Raw genomic sequence first — 22615 nt, 5'->3', positions numbered from 1 at the left:
CCCCCCTGCCCAACATCCAATAGATGTTATTCTTATATGTGCATTTATGTGTTAATCAGTTAATATCAATTTGATGGTGAGTACATGTGGTGCTTGTCTTTCCATTCTTGGGATACCTCGCTTAATAGAATGCGTTCCAGCTCTGTCCAGGAGTATACAAGAGGTGCTATATCACTGTTTTGTTTTGTTTTATATGTAGATACATTTTGTACCATTTTCCACCCAGTCTCCGCTCCTCAGAAGGAGCAACAGTAAACAGTAAAGTATATATTGACAGCTCCTCAGACCTGTCAATATATATCAAAAGGCGTCTTTGAGCTTTGGCTTTCTTTGAGTGCACCCTGTGTTAAGCACCGACAGGAATCTGAGTGAGAAATGAGAGTGAGTCTGGGGTATTTATTTCTGCATGTCTCCACGCAGATCTCTGTTAGGCTGGCTGTTTCACTCCAGAGCAAGTCACAATTCTCTTCCAAGTATTCCTCTCTGAAAAGCTCTCTGTTCTTCTATTCTGGTAATAGCTTCCCAAAAACCTATTTGGAGCCTAAGGATAATAACTCCACTGTTAATAGCCTCTCAGTACTGCACTCTGTTTTGTGTATGGGGGGGGGTGTGTTTGTGCATGTGTGTGTGTATGTTCTGCCCATACTTTCATTAATAGTTCCTTTATTTAGCCTTCTTTGAATTGAGTGTGCTATTCATTTCCTTTGGGACTCTTATAGATTCAGACTTGTATTGACTTGCAGTTTATAGCTTATATCTCTAGTAGATAGGGAGAATTTTTAAAGAGTTCTTAATTTAAAAAAACTAAAAGTGAATATTGTTAGAAGAGTATATCTTACAAGATGGCCAAATCACCTTTCTCTTCATAGTACATCTATTTCCTGAGTTTCTCATCCACTTTTAATGCCTCAACCATTTTTCCATTGCATTAATCAGGGTTTGATCAAAGCATGAGAATCATGGTGGGAGATTTATTATAAGATTTGATGTTACACAGTTTTGGGAGCTGGTTATACAGTTATATAATATATGTCAGGCTGTTAATTGAGTCTGGTCCTTGAGCCTGAAGTCATCAGGGCAGGAAGTTGGGAAAAGAAGATACATGTGAAAATGAAGAAAGCAAAGGTAAAGTGCAATCCGCAAAGCGTAGATGGAACCCGAGAGGACAGACCGGAATCCATATTAATCACTCACCATCTTCATCACTGACATAATCACAAACTTATCCCAGGAGTGGCAGTAGCCGAAACAGAAGATCTGGCAGGACCTGGAAGAGCAATTGGCGAGGGTGCTGCCCCATGCCAACAGGTGAGCCACCAGATGAGTGGCAATTTATGCCTTGTGTCAACCTCTAAAAGATAAAGAAGTAAGGCTACTTGGCGTGGTTTGAATGTTTGTCCAAACTCTTGTAGAAGTTTAATCTCCACTGTGGCAGTGTTGAGAAGGAGGGCCTTTGAGGGGTGATTAGGTCATAAGGGCTCTGTCCTCATGAATGGATTATTTAATTCAAGGATTAATAGATTAATGGGCTATCATGCGAGTGGGGCAGCCCTCTCACCATGCAATTCTCTGTGCCATCTCGAGACTCTGTAGAGTCCTCACTAGCAAGAAGGTCCTCCACAACCTTGGATTTCGTATCCTCTATAACTGTAAGATTAAATTACTGTTTAAAATAAATTATCCAGTTGCAGGTATTCTGTTATAAACAACAGTAAACAAACTAAGACCCCATTCCTTTACATCTACTTGCCAAATTGCACACAAAATTTTTCTTTTGGCCCGCACTAACTCAGAACCATGGAGAAAAGGAAATTCTGAGAATTGTGTTTCAGCTTGCCTCAATCCACAGTAAAACTCTACAACATCCATGTTTGTCCTTTGATATTCAGATACCTCCACTACAGAACAAGGCTATAAACAGCGATTTCTGCTGCCATACCTATAGCCATTCATTTTTCTCCCAAAGCTTCGAATATCTGGAAATATGGTAGGGATTTTGACATGACAATCCCAAAATTGTAATGATATGAACTAAGAGCTAGATTATCCACAGGATGCTCTCTAAACAGCAGTATATCATCATAAACTCTTTGTATTTTTATGGCTCAAAATTTATTTTGAATAGCAAAGAGTTAAAACTAAAAACTAGTGTGCAAGGAATCTTGTCAGTTATGGATATAAGCATTTGAGTTAGTAATATTTTTCAGAATGCTAAGCATTTCTTCGGTCAATCTAACAATAGTCAAAAAAGGGGGTCTTATAAATTCTTTGTTTTCTCGTATTCTTGACAGTTGCATAACATTCAGAGGAAACTGACAACATACAATGTACACTTTTAATATTGTCAGCGTTCATTCTTGCTGCTATCCATCCAGGCCACACCTGTGCTATGCTTTAGACACCAAGGGTTTCATATATCAAAAATCACGTCTTTTCCAAGGCTACCTGGATAGTTGACATATCTTGCAGTAAGGATATATGGAACTTTCCATGTATATCTCATCCACAGTCATCAGTATGCCATCTCTAGCACACCAATCATCACTCTTACTTAGGACAATTAGAAAACAAAGGAACAGAAGTTTGGGGACAGAAAATTGTGTTAAAACAACAGAGAATAAATGATGATGATGGCTTTTGTTTGTTTGCTTGTTTTGGCCAATAATGCCTTGGAAATATTAGTGGAAGAAAAAGTAAAGGTGATAAAGGACTTTGGAATTGATCTCAAGTATAATTTAGCATGAAGGAAAGTATGGACCCGTATTACAGGGGTAAGCATATGTAGAACCCAGTGATGTTTAGAACTTAAGGATCCACAAAAGGAGGCATAAATAGGATAAACCATGCATGAGGGAGTGGAGACACATTGAGGTGGGATGCAGAAGACAGGCAGATACTGCCAGTTAACTAATCCCAGGCCAGAAAGTCAGAACAATAAAGTTAGCAAGTGTGTTTTCCAAAGCAAATTATAACAATTTATACATATCACATGGAAAGTATGAGGAAGAGGCATCCTTAAAGGTTTCTAGTAAATAATAGCTAATAAATGGAGTTAAAGCAAAATATCCATTACTACTAATTATAAATATATAAAATGCATTGATATTGCCTTTATTTAGCCATGCTCCTTACTAATTTGTTACTGAACAAAAATGCTCACAAAGACTTTATATATTAATTCTAGGCTACCTGATCCAATTTTTGCCCTGAAGTATTATATTCTTCAACTATAAATTTTTTTTTACCAGAGAAAGCTCATTGTATATGAAAGTGGAAATTAAGGGAAATAATTTTAGTGTATAAAATAATTACTATAAAAAAGAAACAATCTGTTAGGGAAAAGGATCTCTTTTAAGAGTTAAATTTCAATCACTGGGAGAAGTGATTAATAATAAAGGTAGATTCAGCCATAACCGTCTAACAATTTTTGTTGTTGTTATGCTCGCAAGGTGAGTTTACAGGTTTTCAGATGTGGATTAGATCATTCATTACATTTAGTGCTTTGTATTTTAAAAGTAGAACGATGCTAAAGACCCACAATACCTGTACGTTGCATAAATTGATAAGGACAGGGTAGTTCAAAGAATGCAATTGAAAGCTCCCCGTTGAAACTTATGCTGAAATAAAACTCCCATTACGGCAGCATGGGGACCAACGTGTTCTCCTTTGACAAGGACAGATTTCAGATTAAGCACTTTTAGATTGTAAATTACCATTCTTGATAGCTGGCCTCCCCTGTCTATTGTGCCTTAGAGAAATGGGACAGACTGAAAAAGTGCAGATTTCAAGAAGGTAAAACCCTGTGTCTTAAGTATCCCCAATCCCCACATCCAAATTTCCATGTTTCAAGGGAAAGAACAGTAACGTGAAGACTGTTGAATTTAAATCGGAATAAAGGACATTATAATTACAAATCTTAGTAGCCATTCCTAGAATGATTGGCTGACACTGCTGTTGTCATCCATCACCAATTACAATTACATCCAATTTGGCCACCCGAGATAGGGAAGGAGGGGTTCTGGTTACGAAATGTTCCTCCGGATTCATTTTCAAGCTTGTAAGGAATTTTATTTTACAAATTATCTGCATACAGCTCAGGCTAAACAATTAATGTTTAAATAAGTTGCATATGACTTTCTTGAACAAGGAAAAAGGAGAAGTGGAGGTTTCACAAAGAGAGGGTGGAGGTCTTTTTTTTTCTTAATCCTGTCACTCAGAGATAAGACATTAATATTGCTACCCAATGGCTTTCCCTAAGAGATAGCTGGAGCTTCTAAATCATTGTTTTGTTTTGTTTTCAATTCATGGAATTTAAAAATATAGAAAGGATAGAATAATCACAGGTTAGATTTTCTATCATTTTTAAGAAAATCCACCTATCATATCAAAAACAAGTCCACATAGTTACACCATTCAAGCTATAGTAAGCAGATGTTTATTTCCTAAAGCAAGCATACTCTGTGAAATCAATTGGTGAATTCATTACATAAATCCATATTAAACTATTTAGTCTATATTTAACACTGTAACAAGGATAGTCAGGGTAAATTAAATGGATTTTATTTTCTAGGTGGCACAAAGCCAAAGTCAGTCCTTCTACTTTTAATTTATTTCTTGGTTCTAATCTGTGTCTGCTACAGATAGGAGAGAGAAAGAAAAGAGAGAAGAAAAAGAAGTGATCATTTCTACCTTCTGATATTTAAGGGCTAATCAAATCAATATGTTCCAGTCCTCGCGGTGACAGTGCTCAGTGGTTATCTTATGCTAATGCATAACCCTTTAACTCGTTATCCAAGATGGCAGTACAATAAGTCCCTTCTTCAAAGCTGAGTAAAATATGTCCAGCAAGGAGGAATCATCTCATCAGCAGGAGAATGACTCACTTATATCCTATCAAGGAACTAAGGATGCATAATAAGGCCCTGTCACACTCTCCCTTAAGCTTTTCATTACCATCAGCAACGCAAATAACTTACAGAATTCCCAGTAAGCATCTAAAGTTCCTTTTCCATTCAAATGCAAACTGCTAGCCATTTCTTCTTCCGTGTTATTCTTTGAATTCATCTTTCTCTCCGTGAGCAGAGTTACCACTCAGTTCAGACCATAATTATTTCCCTCTGGGAATATTACAAAATATTCTGCATTCATCTTTCCTTCTGTTCCAATCTATTTAACACACACAGCAAAATATGGTTTTCAGGCAGCCTATTAATAATTTGGCCTATTTCGATTGTAAATTTTTCAACTATATGCTTTGGGATATAAATATTTACTTCTTTTGCTTCATCGTTTATTATATTATATCATAGTTTATACCTGGCATGATCAATTAACCAGTAAAACAGAGTATTTGCCTTTTAAGACTTCTAATGAGTAGTTAAGAGTCTGCCACTGTCAGGCCATTTATTAGACGCTGGAAATACAAAGATGATTAAGACACAGGCCCTCAACAAACTCACAATCTGGGCTCTTTCTGTCAAGATGGACTTAAAGCCATTCTTTTTCCTTTCTTCAGGAATGGCTTTACTGTCTAGTCAGTTAAATCAAAAATCTAGGAATCACCCTATCCTAATCCATCTACACATATTAATAGTACTTTCCAGGTTTTGAGGATGTTCTAATATGTCCAATTATACTTTTTGCACTGCTGTGGTCAACAGCCTTATTCTTTCTTGTCTAGCTTATTGCTAATGTACCCTTCCGACTAGTTTTGCTATTTCCAGTTCTTTGTCCTGCCACTGCCAACCTACAATGCTTCCAAACGAATTAATACCTTTTAAAAACACAAATGAAAGCACACCTTTTATACTTAGCCATCAATATCCCGTATAGCCTAGAAAAAAGGCCAATTTCCTTCCCATATTCTAAAAGATATTTTGTGATCCAGCCCCTACATATCTCTACCGCCTGACTGAACCACACATCATTCTCTGAACATATACTTTTGTTTCTGCTCTATGTTCCTGTGCTTTGTGTGTAACGTTTCTTCTATCAGCCATTTCTTTGCCCTTCTCGACAATGTAGTAAAACCACATTCCTACTTCGAAGTCCATCACAGTTCAGACATCACATCCTCAGGGATGAATTCCTTGGATTCCCACGGAGAGAGCTGCTTAAGCCCCCTCCATGTGTCCCCCTCCATCTTGTGTTTAGTTACTCCTGGGACTCATAATAATTTGTTCTATTCCAGACTTTCTTATTAGCCTAGGAGCTTAAGCAACCACTTAGTACCTGTGTTTGGAAGGTAGAAATAACTTTTTCTGGGACAATGTTTTATGTGCAATGAAACTACATACTTAGTATGAGGCTTTATTGTTGTTTATATTGTTCCTGATCTCAGAAAGCAAAAAGGTATTTACTCCTCTCGGTTGAATTTTCCCCAAGTTCATCTGTTCCTATCTAGGCAAGTATGTTAAACATCTAAAATAGCTGATCAGAATTGGGCTCAAAGGCTCATATTAAATAATGAGAAATCAGGATCAAGTTCAATAAGAAAGCAGGTGGTCTGCATATCATAAACTGGACATGGAATTCACAAGATCCAAAAGCCTATGTTTGGGCCGCCAATTCTGCTATCTGTGCCTCTTTCCATTAATGAAATCAAGAAGGCAAGAAAAGAATATAAAATAAGCTCCATAGTACTTTTATTATTTCTTCTTCCAAATAAGTGCCATACTGATAGGAGAAAATCACTTAGAAAATCATTATTTGGTGTTCAAAACAGTCTGTTCTGCTTTGATACTTTTCCCTATACATACACTCAGTCAATGTCTTTCAGAATCAAAGTATATTCTACCTCATTAGCAGGTAGGTTGTTATTTAAATAGGAACTGGACCTGAAAAATATCAAGAAATATGAGAAACTGGCTTTTCTACTTGGCTTTTCTTGCTTTATAATTATGTGTATTTTATTTTGAGGATGGATCATTTTTAATTTCCAGTGAATTTTCTTATGTTCTACCAAATATGAAACTCAATCATCTAAATGAAGAAATATATCTTGTCAATATTGTCAGGGAAAGTTAGAGTTACCTGTAGATTCTCGGTGGATATTTGTCAACGCGAAATAACAAAGACTTTTGAGCATTGCACACGTTAGTCATTTAGGCTTATTAACTAATTATTATTATTATTTTTATGGAGCTGCATTATAGGTTAAACATCTCTGAGTAGATAATTTTTGTGAAAGGAAACTCTCTCTCCCCTTTTTCAAACCTATTTTATCACCTGGAGCTTTTTACCTAATGTGTTTTGTTTCACTTAAAGAAAATAAAACAATAAGTGAAAGATTTTCAATACAATAAAAACCTGGTCATTCTATGTGGCAAATGCTACCATCATTCTCTTAAAATAGGGCTTGAACAAAAAAAACAGTACAGTAAGCATTGGCTGTGTTACCTTTAAGGAGTATTAACACAAAGAATTAAACTTTCCTTGAATGGCATCTACCATCTCCAGTTCGCATTACAGTTTTATGATTCTTTATATATTTTCTGGATATTTGATAAATATTGACTAACTAATATACTATTGCAAGTCACTATGCTTTAATTCATTTGGTAATTATAATTAGTTATGTCAAATTAATTCTTTGTTTAACTATAGATTTTCGGATAGGAAGGATTATGCGGTATTCACTTTTAAGACTCTTAAGACACATCACTTGCCTAACCCATGCTTAGCAATGGACTCCAGCACATTGGGAATTTGGACACAGATCACTTGGGTGGCATAATCTTAGACACTTTCATTAATTTCAAGATTTTCTCCTTTATTAGTAATTCCCAAACTAGTGTGACTAGACCAAATTAATCTGAAACATTACACATTAATCCTGAGCGGGCTCCATGTGTGGACAGCACATGCGTAGACAGTCGCATGATAGCAGAGTGGCTAAGAGAGAAAGCTCGGAAGTCAGACTCCTTGCCAGCTGTGTGGCCTTGGACAAGTCCGTTGACTGCTGTGTCCAGCAGTTTCCTCACTCACAAAGCAAAAGAAAATCAATTGTACCTCCTCCACTGAATGATTGTGAGATCAATTCATATGTGACTGTAAAGCCCTCAATCAGCACAATGCCGAGGACCAGACAAGCACAAGTAAAGATTCAATAGTGTTTTTCGAACCTGGCTCCACCACTTTGTAGCTATTTGATGCTAGGCATGGTATCTGACTTCTTGGAAGCGCAATCTTCTAATCTCTGAAATGAAAACAGTAGAATTCTAGACTGGATTAGCCTAAAAGTGAATAGAATGATGTATATAAGGTGCTTAGCACATATTATCTCACAAAAGAATTGTTCTTGAAAATGTTATTCTCTTTTGTGTTTTTTTTCCCTATATTTATATAAATCTCACTCTAGATGGGACTGATTATAACTCTGTTGGTATGTTCTTTTCCATAAATTAAAACAGAGTTTGTTTTCTTGTGCTTCTAATTTTCTCATTAGATTGAAAATATTCAAATACAAAAGCCTTATCTCCTAAGACTTTTTAAGTGCACCAAGGGGTAGAGAATATTTTCAATAGTTTATTTGGGGGCTGAAGTCAAAGGCAAAATCCCACCCACATTCTAAAACTCCATGATATGCTTTGGTTTATGTTGCTTATTGACTGATGCTCTTTGCATCCACATATTTTGATTTGATTTCAAAAATAAAGATAATATAGCAATGTTTTTCATTATAAATATATATATATATATGGGTGATGGACACACTTGAAGCTCTGACTCAGGTGGGGCAAGGGCAATATATATAACCTAAACATTTGTACCTCCGTAATATGCTGAAATAAAAAATTTTAAAGATAGTAATTCCCCTAGCCATCCCCCAACCTACTCTATGCCACACTCTCATCCAATGATCCCAGAGAAATAAAAATCCCAAATTTCTTCGGGAGATAGTACATGCAAAAAAAAAAAAAAAAAATAGATTTAGAGGTAGGTAGATTTAGATTTAAATTTAATAGTTGGGATCTATATTGTGTGAAAAATTATATTCTACTATTTGTATTTTATTCTACTATTTATTTACATATTGTATGCATACTATGTATTCTATATATTTATGTTCCATGATTTATATTTTATATTTCACTTATCACTATATTGTATTACCTCTTGGGGGGAATGGCAGAGGTTCATGTTACCCTTAAATCCTTAAAGAATGGTAGTTTCTATCACATTTTAATTTAAGTCATCAATCCAGTCCTTACAAAAACTAGACCAAACCTAGAGGACAACAGTGGACAATCACAAACTTAACTAAATGTAGCTCCCATTGCAGCTGCTGTGCCAGAAGCTATATGTCTTTGTTAGAGTAGATTAACATGACCACCAGTAAAACATATTTAGCTATAGTGATGAATTCTTTTTCATCCCTATAGTAAAGGATAATCAAAATGTTCTCATTCTCTAGGAATGGAAAATCACTCTTCATTTACAGTCATGCCCCAAGGCCATGCTAATTCTCCCATGTTCTGTCTTAATGTAGTCCAAAGGGACCGACCATCCAGATATTTTATAGCATATTCCACTTGTCCATTACATTGATAACATCATGTTAATCAGAGCAGTTGAGCCAAAAAAAAAAAAAATGCAAATATATAGAAGGCTTTGGCAAAACACACATGCTCCAAGGGGTGGGAGATAACAATGGCTCGCCACATCAGTAAAGATTTTAGGGGCACTGTGGCTCAGAACATGGCAAGATATGCCCAACAAATGAAGCCAAATTATTATAACTCATACTTCCAAACACTAGGAAAGAATCACAACGCCTGCTAGACATTCGGGTTTTTCAGATAGCATATTCTGCTCTCACCCATTTACCAGGTAATAACAGGCTATCACCTTAAAGTAGGGTGTTCAAGGTAGGAACGAGTATCATAGTAGGTCCAGGCTATGGATGCAGGTAGCTCTGCCACTTGGGCTGCACAACCCAGTTGACTCTTCTATTATTAATAGAAGTATTGGTAATAGGAAAGATAAAATCTGTGTGGAGATTATGGCAAGCAATCTCCAATAGGGGAATCACAACATAAACCCTTAGGGTTCCATAGTAAAGTCATGCCATCCACAGCAGAGAATTATACACCATTTATAAAATGACAGAATATTGGACTCTGTTGAAGAAAAAAATGCCCAACTATGGAATAATCAACTGACCAAGTGGCCAGAATTGCTGATCATGAGCTGGGTTCTCTGAGACACCAAGTCATAAGGTCAGGCAGGACTATAATCAATTCATAAGATGAAAACATTATATTTGGTATCAGGCACAAGTGGGACCACAGGGCACCAGAGCAGGGGCCCAGCCCCCCATGTTTTCAGTCACTGTTGTGAAAATAACTTCCCCTGCAACTCACACCTATGATCGGTTTGCTGAGGAAGAAAAAGATCAAGCTTGGGCAGCTTAGGGTGTTGGTATGTGGGTATACCCCAAATCAAATGGCTACTACACTACAGCTCAATTAGGGATAGTCCTGAGGGAAAATGGAAAAGTGAACTTTTCCCAGTAGGCAGAATGTTTGGTCACCAGGTCACCTGGAAGGAAAATGTTTGGAAAATCAGGAACAAAGAGGTTTGGGGAAGAGGCATGTGGATGGACCTATGAGAGTGAACATCAAGTGTGAAAATCTTTGAATCCCATGTAAACACCGGATTGTGTTCTTTGTGGAAGAGGCACTTGAACAGCCATGTAGATGGCACCATTCATCCATGTGACATCAGCCAGCCTCCAGAAGTAGCACAGCAGGTACATGAATGAAGAGGCTGCAGTGGCAGGGGTGAAGTATATGTTCTGCCCATTGGCATGGGTCCTAACTCAGCACTCTGCTGCTACTCACCAGCAGCTACTCCACTGCTGTATACACACCCTACTAGCAACAGAGACAAGTGCTGAGCTCCCAAGAAAACATCATTCCTAAGGAGACCAATTAGCCTCTTTGTGACATGTTGCTTATTTGGACTCCTTCCACTCTGTAAGGGTTAGACATTCATCTTGACTAGATATTCTTGGAAGGATTTGCCTTTCCTACTCTCAGGACTTCAGCCTGCACCACTCTCTGAGAGTTCACAAAGGATTTTCACTATTGGTGTTTCACAAAGCCACCAACATGGGATCCCTCATAACATTGCAGAAGATCAAATAATTCATTTTGTAGCAAAAGAGGTATTGGGTATGAACACATGACCATGAGATCTGCTAATCATGTCACATAGCAACCACTGAGAAGCTGCTGACCTGATACAGTGAAAGCACAGCCTTTTAGCAGTGCAGTTAAGGAACTGGAAATCATGCCCCATGAAGATGAGGTTCTTTCTTCTAGCATGCAGTGCATATCTAAATCAATGATCAGTATATGGCATTATGTCCTCGATAGGCAGAATAAAGAGATGCAAGAGATTAAAGTGGGTGTGGAACTGTTTGCCATCACTCCCAGTGACCCATCAGATGATTTTGTTTCCCATCACTGTCACTCTAGGCTCTGTAGACTTAGAGGCCCTAATTTTCAGAGGAGGAATGCCTCCGTCATTGAACTTTGAGCTATTGCTGCTGCCTTGTAATTTTAGGCTTCTTTTGCCAAAATACCAGCAGGCAAGGCAAGATGCCACCCTGGCAAAGGCAATTACTCAAGTTACCAGAGAAGAATATGATTGGCACTCTGGTGATCTACTGGAGTGTCTCTTGTTACTCCTTTCCCTAATTTCGATGATACATGGACTAGTACACTATCCCCACCAAGGAAGCCATAGAGACCAGCAGAGATGCCAGCTGAGGGTAAGTGCAATCTGGGATGGCTAAGAGGGGGAAAGAGTACCAGTAGGAGCCTTGAGACTAGCTGCAGTTGCACTGGCGGGGGTAATAGTTCATCCCATTGACCGTCTTCTTTTTTCCAGGGAATAAGACTAACCAGTATCCTAGAATAGTTGTTTCCAGAATTTATTACATGAAGCAAAATTTGATTCGAGTGGCACAAGGTGAGGATTGTAGTGGATACAGTGGTGTCCCATCCAGATGTCACTCTGAGGATTGCAGCACTCATTTCTCCAGCTGCAGGGAGGGTCGATGGCTCACTGTTCCCTATTGGATCCATCTTCAGTAATTGCCTTCGGCCAAAGATAGCCACCTTCTTCAAGGTCACACCTGCCTCTGGGGGGTAGAATAGTCTTAAGGGCCACCCCAGCTTCCAAACTTCCTGTTGGGTCACTTGAGGCCTTTGTTGTAACTGCATTATAATTCACACCTTTAAAATGTGTATGTGACTGCCATTTTATCCTAGTTGTATTGATGAAGACATTAGCTGACGGTGACAGTTAAAAATTACACTTCTATAATTCTAGCTAGTAAATTATATATACCTCTTCTTAATTATTGCATGGGTAACTTAAAATCCTCTAATAATATATGAGAAGGGATATATATGTATATACATAATACATGTACATACGTATATGTACATAATATATATACATATACATATGTGTGAGTGTGTGTTTTATGTGTACACATACCTTTCCTCAAAGAGTGATTTATAGGTCAAAGGTAAAAATGTAACAAGTGCAAAATGATTTGTGTTCAATGTAAAAAAAATCAACATTCTTCATTTCCACTTTCCCATTACAGAGGGATTAAAAAAAAAAGACATAGGATAACACTTGTTGATATATTTACCACTGAAGTATATGATGTGATCGATATTTATGAATCTATCAAGTTTTCCATATTATATGGATTTACACTTATCATTGGTCTCCGTACACTTCATATTACTGTAGAATTCATTTCCAATTTCAGTCTGCCATGCACCCATATCCTCTTGATCTGCACTGAGCTGGCTTCCTACCTGAAGCATGTGCTGAACGAAGGACAAGGTGAATGACATGCGTTTATTTGCTGAGAAGCTTCTGCGTGCATAAAACTGGCATGATCAAGTCATTATAACTGATGTTGCAAACCTTGCTGCAAATTTTTCCTCTAGCAGTCATTCTGAGATAGGACTTTTCCCTTAACCTTACCCACTAGATTAAAAACCTAAATTTTGAATGGGCACTGTCATTAAAATGTGTGTTTATTAATTATTTTCTTAGAGGGTAGAAAAATGTTCCAGAAGAAAGCCATCATTTTTTCTGTCCCAATGAATGCCTGCTATTTTTCTTGAGACCAAACACAACCAACAGAATAGAAGACTTTATAATAGCTAACATTTGTGTAGCAATTTACAGCCTATGAATCCCTTTTACATACATTTATTATGCTAAATCTTTGAGACAATTATCTACTGTATTTTACAGCTGAAGAAATAGAGACTTGGAAAGGTTAAGCAATATTGTTTAAGAATCTGTCCATAAATACATTCTATATTGCAACGTATTTTAAATCTCTATAAGTAAACTGGATAGGAGTATGGAGATGAGATGCAGACGCATCTCATATACTAGGTGAATATTACATGGTCAAACATCAAATGACTGATTTGTGCCAAACTTAGGCTATCATTGAACTCCTCTGGGAAAGCATCAGTTTGAGTGTCAACATTTCTCTATGGGAGGAGAGACTTTGAGGTAGAAAATAAAAGAGCATACATTACTTACCTCTTATTTTTATTCTTACCTTTATAAGCAAATATAATTTTATAATTGATTGAATAAATTTATGGCCAGATATACTGAAGTTAATAACCACTTTGAAAAAATTGGTTCTGCATCTTATTAGCTACAATTAATTACCAAGTCTTAGAAAGGCAAGTGTCCTAGGAAAGCTTATAAACTATAATATTACCACAACTGAAGTACATTTCAAAAATACTAAGTTGCACTTTTATTCACTTAGACTCAATGACGCAACTCTAAAGAGAAATTTTGTAGTTTTAATGAGCATCTCAGTTTGTGTAACTGCATAATGACTCATTTTCCAGTTTTGGTCCACTAACATACTACCCAGTACATGGAATTAGCTCTTCTAAATTATTTGCAGAACTCCAGGAACAATTCGATTCCATACTAAATACAATTAAGCATGTAAATCATGGTAAGCTTTCTCATATTAAGAGACAAAAATTCAACTTAATTGACTATCAGCTACTAATATCATATTAAGAAGTACATCCCTTTAGTTTCAGTTACATTCACTCTTATATACTTGCTTAGGTGCTATTACACCAAAAAATTGAATTCTAAGAGGTATTGAATTGTTAAGACTAATTAATTGTACAGTTTTCCATTGACTCACACTGAACCCCAGTGAAGTTACTATGTAGGGGTCAACATTTTGGAAGAAACACTATAATTAACGGCACTCACAATTATATGAATATGCATCTAGATAATCCTCTTGCCTATTTGGATTTCTAGGTATTCTCATGTTGATAAGGGACAACTCACAAAAACACACTCACAAAAACAAAAGAATTCTGATTTTATGCCTTGATGTTCATAACCAAACTTAAATCTTTGCTAATACCAGGCTATATGATATACTGCCTTAATAAAATGTTTAAAATTCAACATAATTTGTAATCAGTAACCTTTTGCAATAGAGGACAGGTAATTGATAATAGTTCTAGTTTTTCTAAATGTCTGACCAACATATTTCTCCTACTACAGTGGCCCTCTTTTCTTTTAACCAATGTGAGAGGGAAAAAACAAAACCAGCATTATAAAATATGCAATATTAACATGAGACACAGACTCCATATTTATTTCTTATATAGAAGGCATTATTTGGTATCTTGCCCAAGCAAATCTACATTTTGAGAACTATTTATAATGCCATTTATTCTATTTATGATCATATGGATTTTTCCCCACAGACTTTTTGTGCATGGTAGAATTTATAATGAATACAACATTTCTTCCCAGGGCAATTTATCTTTGCTAATTTCTGCCATTAAATTAAACACATCCCAGACTACACATGCCCAATCATAGATGCATTCCCAGTTCTGTGGCCCTCAACTCCCTTGCTCAACAGTCAATTATTTCCAATGACCTTCCACAGCAGACACTGTCAGAAAACCGAATGCCACCCACCAGCTAGATCCAGGATAAGAAACTTGGAGATAACTGTTATCTTAAATCTACCTTATCTTTTGTTCCTGCCTTGCTCCCTATCTCCTCCTTCTCAGCTCCAGATAATTGCTAACTTCTCCACTCAGCTACCAAATAGTCTTCTCAATTTAATTACTATCTTCCCACACTCCAGTTTATTGGATGATGACTCGAAAGTAATTAATTCATCTGCATCTGCTATGCCAATGGGATTCTAACATTGCTTACCTCTTTGCAACTCTGGCTACTGAAACTTCTTATTCCTGTGACACTTAACACGTTGACTCTTAAATGCATTTTTGCCAGACTATTCACTGAATACTAAAATTGCAGCTATAGTTAATTTATTTCATTTGGAAAGGGAAATTCGTAACCAACATCCTGCTTCCCCCCCAAAATTAATTAAAACAAACAACAATAAAACTTTGTCCCCAGCACTTAGAAGAGATTAATAGACAATGTAAGTCATTTAAATTATCTATACTGTTTTAACTTTCATTCACTACCACTTACATAATATGGCTCCATATTTTGATGTAGTATATGCAAAGTCTTAAGTGAGCAGGAAATCATCATCTGTGCTGCACGTGTGTGTGTGTGTGTGTGTGTGTGTATGTTCAATATATAGAGAGAGGCAGCAGTCTGGAACTGTGCATATGGTGTTATAATGTTAGCTCTGCACCATTAATGATAGAACCTCCTATAATAATAATTTTTTAAAATGCCTTATCTAGAGGAAACCATGTATAATTTCACATTTTACAGTTAACACATTTCAAATCTTTGTTGCCAACTTATTTCCTGGAGAGAATCACAAGTCATTAACTCAATTTAATTAAGTAGATTATGTTTACTTTATTTCCTAAGTCACTAATTGCTAAAGAGGGAATACCTAACTCTATATAAAAAACTATGTTGAAACTTCATTAGGCTTATGTAAATATCCACCAACAATGGACACAGGCTCAAATGGGTCATTGTCTATACTTCATTGAGAAGCAGATTGTTATGGTTGCCAACAGTAACTCTCAGCCACAGCCTGTGGACAGGCCAGAGCTGAACAGCTGGGCAATGCAGGGCCACAATGTGCCTCAAAATATATGGTGACTGTTTATCGTCCAAACTTAAACAGAGAGGACTATGTTCTTCTCACCATGGTCAGTCTCATTGCTTAATTTATATTTATAGCTGGCCTCTCCACCATCTGTGCACACGGTCCATGATGTACCTCCAAGGAATTGGAGTGGGATTATTTGAAGACCCAATTAAATAGCCAGGAAAAAGCAATCCATCATGTATAAGGTGAGAAATGTAAGACAGTCACGGTGGCGTCCTGTCACACTTTCGGATTTTTGTCTTCATTTTCTTTTACTTTCTTTCTAATCCAATGCCAAGTGCAATAAAAACTGACCAAGAGTATAGAAGCCAATGACAACACTCTACCATCTAGATAGAAAAAGAATAAATTATCAAGATTCTCCGAGGCTGGCTCTAGTGAGGAAGGAAATGACATTTCTGCTGAGGAGACCCTTGTTCCTTTATGGGCATGCAGACCTAAATGAATCAGGGCCCAGGTGAAATGCAGGATACCACTAATCAAAGGCCACCTGTTGAAACCAGAGCTTCCTGGTATAAGCGAAATTGAATGCCTATAGCTGGTTGACCGAATGCACTGAATGACTGCAGAATTAAAAAGAAATAGCCTTATTTTTCTCTGGTCATCCATTTTCAAAGACACCCCTGTCAGATTGGTCTCCACATCTCTGATTGCAACTTGGGCCAATCCTCTGGCCCTCTGGTCACTTTAAATATTTTAAAAGCCTTATCTTTAGGTATTAAAATAATAAAACAAACCAAAAAAACCTCATCACACACACACACACGCACACACACACACATACACATGCACACACCCCAGTGTGATCTAAAAACATTCAACTGATTTTCATTTTAAAGTTTCTTCCCATTTCCCAAAGCAGGCCTGAGACCAAAAACAGGGAATGGGGCAGCAGGACTGTCTGTCACCTGTGTTTCCAGTCTCTCAGATCCATGTTTCTCCTGTGCTTAGGGCTTCTCCCGGGTCACAGAGGATGGATTTGGAGTAAAGAGAAAAAGGCTGTGTTTCTCAGCTTGTGCTTTCAAAAGTCCATGGTCATGGAACGTATTTGCATACCTCTTTCTTTGGTGCCGTTCTGTGGGCTCTTCAGAGACTCCCCCCACCATAGGAATGCGGTCACAGGCCCTTCCTAAAGTTGGCAAGGCACTTTCTGAGTGACTTTCTGCCCCAGCTCAGCTCAGCTCCACCCTGGCAGTGTCCCTCTGGTGTCTTTTTGTTGGGACACCCTCAGCAGGCAGGACCTCTTCAGCTGGGTCATTTCAAAAACAGTTCAGCCTTGCTTTCTTCAAGTGGAACTTAAACACCCTTGTTCTTCCCAAAGGTGGAAAGAAAGCCTCTCCCCACTGTTGCCCTTCCCTTCTTCCTCTTTGCATTGTGGGCAGCTCCAGACAGTTTTCAACTAGAATAAGTTGCCTGTTTCCCGTTTTTGCAATCACTCCCCAGAAACACACACACACAGAATCTGTCCAAGGGGTTTTCCTGGTGTCTGCACAACTTGGTTTATAGGGAAGAGAAAAATACCATGACAGACTTTCATCCTATGAATTACAGCACAAAGAATCTCCATTCCTATGAGCAGTTGCAGGGAATGATCACTGGCCTCTGTCAGGGCCAACAAGTCCTAGGAGGATGTATCTCACAATTTCTTTAAAAATATGGGGTTGCTTATCTCACACGTTTCTTTCAGCTTTACGGCTTTAGCTACAAAATCAAGTTTATTAATAGCTAGAATTCTCTTGTTCTACAACATATGCAGCAACCAGTATTAGCTTAAAGGTGGCCATATATTTGTTACTAATGATATGGTGCACAGTTTTCAAAATGTGGCTCACATTAGAGACCCTGGTTTTAGAGATACCTTTTCTCCTACTTATCCATTACTAGTTAAGCAGAAAAGAATGTACTTAGTCACACTAACGATGTTACACTAATACTTAAGCACATATGTATATACACACACTAATATATATGTATAAATAATTTGCTAGAAGGAATATATCATCAATACACAAGCGTGCACTTTGTTTAACTGAGTAATTTCATACTGACTTTGAGGGACAGGGAAAACAACATGGATTTTACGAATGGGCCGTGCACAATGGTAACTACAGGTACTGGAGCAAAGTTCCCATCGCCTTACCTGGCTTAGGCACAATGAGCTGTGCACTAGTCTGGGCATTTCCAGCCTCATTTTCGGCCACACACTGATAAAAGCCTTCATCCGACTTCACTACCCCAAGGATCCGTAAGTTGCTTCCTCCCTAGGGAGAAGAAAAAGTAGGTGAAATATTTTAAAAAGCAAAAAAACTCAAGGCAGCAAAATGAACCTAGACCAAAATTTAATAAAACATCACAGAAGAAACAAGAGGGGAGACCGGGAGAGTTCTCAGTCTCATAGATACGTCCTGTGCCACCTGGGAAATGTCACACATTCCCAATTCTCTTTTCTGAATGCACAGGCATCAGTTCAACCTAGCTCTGCAGTAAAAAAATACGCTCACATAAATACATATCATCTTTAAAATCTAATGAGCAGTCAATGGAAAGGTCTTTTATTAGGTACGGAAGAAACAAAGATTAGCACCCAAAGAAATCTCATTCCTTTAGTTTTTATTGAAAGCAGCTCAGGTTCAGCAACTGCTGAGGGAAAACAAAAAAATGAAACAAAAACACTGATCTTTGCAGCTTCTAAAGGACAAGAAATCAAGGTCGGATATTTTCTGAAAGTGTTTAGCCAGAAAAAAAATGTCTAAAAACATTCTTTAAAAAATGTAATGGCTTTGACATATACCCTTTTGGAGGTTTGGAGAAGGGGTATGGGGGATGTTTTTACCTGTGTAGTTCTTGTTAGCCAAAATATTTCACCTTCATAGATTAAATACAGCACGTTAACTCCTCCTCTCTATAAATTGAGCTACCATCTTTTTCAAGGATGGGTGATAAGATGATCTAGAGATAGCATTTAATTATACTAACTCAGTTTATCTTCAATATTAGTGTAAGAATTAGTTCAGTAAGTGAAACGTGTTAAATCACTTCCCCTGAAGTCATTAAGAGATAAATATTACCTCATGGGGAATTCTTAATTGTTTTTAGTGTCTTGTAGTCAATTCTCAGCTGATGTAAAATTCTTAGATAAAGCTGGCTAACTTCTAATTAACAATTCTCATATAAGTTACTATTTGTGCTCAATGTTACATGTGTGGCAGGCAACGGCTCTCAGATTTCTGGAGCTACTGGGGAAATATTTTTAAGCACAATTTAATGTGAATAGGGCACATACTGTACATTTTCTTTCACCTTAAGAAAAACAGAATTTAAATAGGTTGGCTGTAATGAGTCATGCTGGGAGAAAGATTATATTCAATCTGTAGAAAAAATAAATGTTGCATTTTATTATGTGTCCTTAAAGGCACTCAACAATTTCCTTTACATGCAAGTAGCTTATATTTTAAGCATATACAACACTTTTTAAGTTGCCCAATGGCAGGTCATTTTTAATTCAGTGGTAGTGAAATAACATTGCATTTAACAGAAGTAATGGATTGGTATGGCGTTTAAAAGTTTTTTTTTTTTTCTTTATGTTACTCTACTCCCAACCAATTAAACAAATACAACTAAAAGTGTAAAATGATAAGTGGTTATAAAAGTAATAAAAATATGCTTTATGGATTTATTTCTTAAGAAATTTTATAGCGTGGCAAAATACATGCACAAAGAGAGTATGAAAATTTCTGAAAGTCAACTGATTGTGGAAGAGGCATTTAGCAATGAAAGCCAGTGTAATGTCATGAAAAAAGCTTGTGTCTGGACAGGATACCTATGTTCTAGTCTTCATTCTGCCTGGGAGACCTGACAGCTCTTCTGTGACAGAATCGTGTCTGCCTCTCAGACGTTACATAAGAGGGCATCTAAGGCCCTCTTCTTTAGCTGCAAAGTTCTTTGACATCTAGAAACTATTTTGTTATATTTCTCATATATTGATATACCTACAATCTGAACCTCCAGCACTAACTACACCTACAGGAGAGTTTCAGAGAGCATTTCCAAAAGAGCAAAGAATTCTGCTGGTAACAGCAAAAACAACAATAATGGAAGGTACTGGGCACTTGCAATGTAGCCGGACAACCACTCAGTGAATACAATGCCATCATCTCTATTATGTCCCTACAACGATAGGGATAGAAAGTGAGCTAAAACTTCTAGGAAACTGTAACAACTATTTCTCTTAACTTCAATTCTTTGCAATGTTCCAAATTGCAAAGCAATGTGAACTCTGTGTCTCCATGGCCTCTCTACCATAGCAGCCACCACTGCCACCACCAGTATCATCGTCCCCCCCACCACTGCCCTTCTTAACTGCTCATATAGGATCCACTGGTCCTATCTAGTAGGGTAGCAAAAATAAGCTGTCTGTATTATCAGAGTAAGACTACCATAATTATAAGTAGTGCACATCTTATTAAAACCTTATTAAAATGGGTAAAACTCAAAGAAGTAAGAGAACCCTGGCTGAATACAGTCTAGAACTAGGTTCTAAACTCTATTCTACGATCCAGCAGTGAAACAAATCAGGAAGTCTTACTCCCTCTGATTTTTCTTTGTTTTAAAGTCTTGTCTGTAAAAACCAGGAGCTAGACTGCTTGATTACTGTTTTTTCGGCTCAAAAATTCTTAAATCTAGAAAATCATTGCTTTATTAGAACCATTTTAACACATCATAAAAATTCCCAACAGGAACCTTCTTCCCAGGAAAGAAAAGCAAGTGAAAAAAATAGCAAACAATGAATGGAATTATAAAGCTAATATGAAAAAAGAAAAGATAATTACCACTATCTGAAAATAATCACTAGGAATGACCACATCTCCATTCTTCATCCAATTCACAGTGGGCACAGGCTTTCCCGAGACTGCACATTCAAACTCAATATCCATGCTTTCATAGGCATAGAGATTGGAGGGGTGATTTAAAAACCATGGTGGAACTGCAAAGATAGAAAAAAAAAAATGTGAGTGGTAGGGATGTGAACTTGCGTGTTGCTAAGGTCTTCATTGAGTTAAAAACACTGCTCTGTGATAGGAACTATTTGTAATTCAAATCATTCCCTAAACTCTTAGCTTATTATACAGAAACTACTATAGAATAAATCTTTTTTTCCCCCAAATGCAGTTAAACAGTTGCAGTTAATGGTGTTTTGCCACAAGGAAAGAAAAAAAAAAAACACTTTTGGAAAAAAAGATACATAATAAACATTCTGAATACCCAAGTATTTGTATATAATTGACCTATACACTGTAAAGTACGTAAATCTATGGAAACTATACTGATGAAGTAAATAAAGGAAAGCTGATAGGACTGAGATGTTCCAGAGGATAAGAGAAGAAAGCTCAGTTTCCGTATCATTCTAGAATTTTATCAGGATTTAGTTAATGCAATGGACTCTTTCTCTGTTGAAACTGGCTGTAATGATAAGGAACTAAAAATGACCATATCATCTTTACTGTGGATACATTCCTATTGTCTTAGCAACTATTGCAATCTATTATTATACATATTATCATTTTCTTAACAGGATATCTGATATACTAATTTATTTTCTTAATTACCATTACACCAGTTACTCTATGATGAAAATTTGCAATCGAAAGAAAATTACAAATATACCACATCTTGGCTAATGGATCTCTCCAGCTTAGTTCCTCAAAACCTTGCCTAGGAGAGGAAAATTTTTAAAAAGTAATGTTTATCCTTTTTCCATTGGGAAACTTAGAGTGATGGCAGATTTGAATATTCATGTTGTCTGAAAAGTCAGATAAAATTCACAGTGACGTAGTAGCCATGATCTCCTTTCACATAGAAGATGGAAATGTATTTTTAGTAGCTGTTTTTAAAAGTAGACTCTGTTTTTTTTTTTAATTGTTGTTGTTATGCTCAATGAATAATCAGTGCTAATTTTTGGCTTAAATAATTACTATATTTTGATTTTTCCAACTACTATCAGCAAAGCTTTCCCCTGACACCAGAGTGAATGTTCTATCTTTTATGGTCACTGCCTTCTCGAAGAATGCGAGAGGCAGTAGAAGCTCCCAGGTTTTAAGTTCTGATTTTTCCTACTGAAAGATCTCTCTCTTTCTCCCTCTCTCTGTCTTATTTACCTTGTTTGTAACTAAATATTTGGACCTCTAGTATTAAACATCATTTAAATTCTTTAATCTTTGACAGGGGCAAATTTATTTAGATGACTTGGCTGGGAAACATTAATATTCATGACCTAAAAACATAAAAAATGTATCTAAAAATCATTCTAAACAGAACATGTACCCATTGTGTACAGGTATACAGGCTAAAATTATTTATTATTGATGATATCACCAGTAAAATTTGATTTTTTGGTTTCTTAGCTGAATTCACTGACAATGAACCAAAAGATATCAGAAATACTCACTGAAT

General features: G+C 36.9%; 1 protein-coding gene across 1 annotated transcript in view; it reads right to left on the bottom strand.

Annotated features, from left to right (window-relative positions):
• DCC (DCC netrin 1 receptor) overlaps nucleotides 1-22615 on the bottom strand; it is a 1232106-nt gene that overhangs the window by 579395 nt on the left and 630096 nt on the right. Inside the window, exons 6-7 of the mRNA XM_012651723.1 lie at nucleotides 20995-21149; nucleotides 18306-18426 (exon numbers count right to left, since the gene is read on the bottom strand). Of these exons, the coding sequence (XP_012507177.1) occupies nucleotides 18306-18426; nucleotides 20995-21149 (276 nt within the window). The remainder of the gene's footprint in view (nucleotides 1-18305; nucleotides 18427-20994; nucleotides 21150-22615) is intronic.

Source organism: Propithecus coquereli, unplaced genomic scaffold (assembly GCF_000956105.1).
Source record: "Propithecus coquereli isolate 6110/MARCELLA unplaced genomic scaffold, Pcoq_1.0 Scaffold37, whole genome shotgun sequence".
Taxonomy (NCBI): Eukaryota; Metazoa; Chordata; class Mammalia; order Primates; family Indriidae; genus Propithecus; species Propithecus coquereli.
Note: the sequence above shows the minus strand (reverse complement) of the source record. Positions and strands in the feature narration are given on the sequence as shown.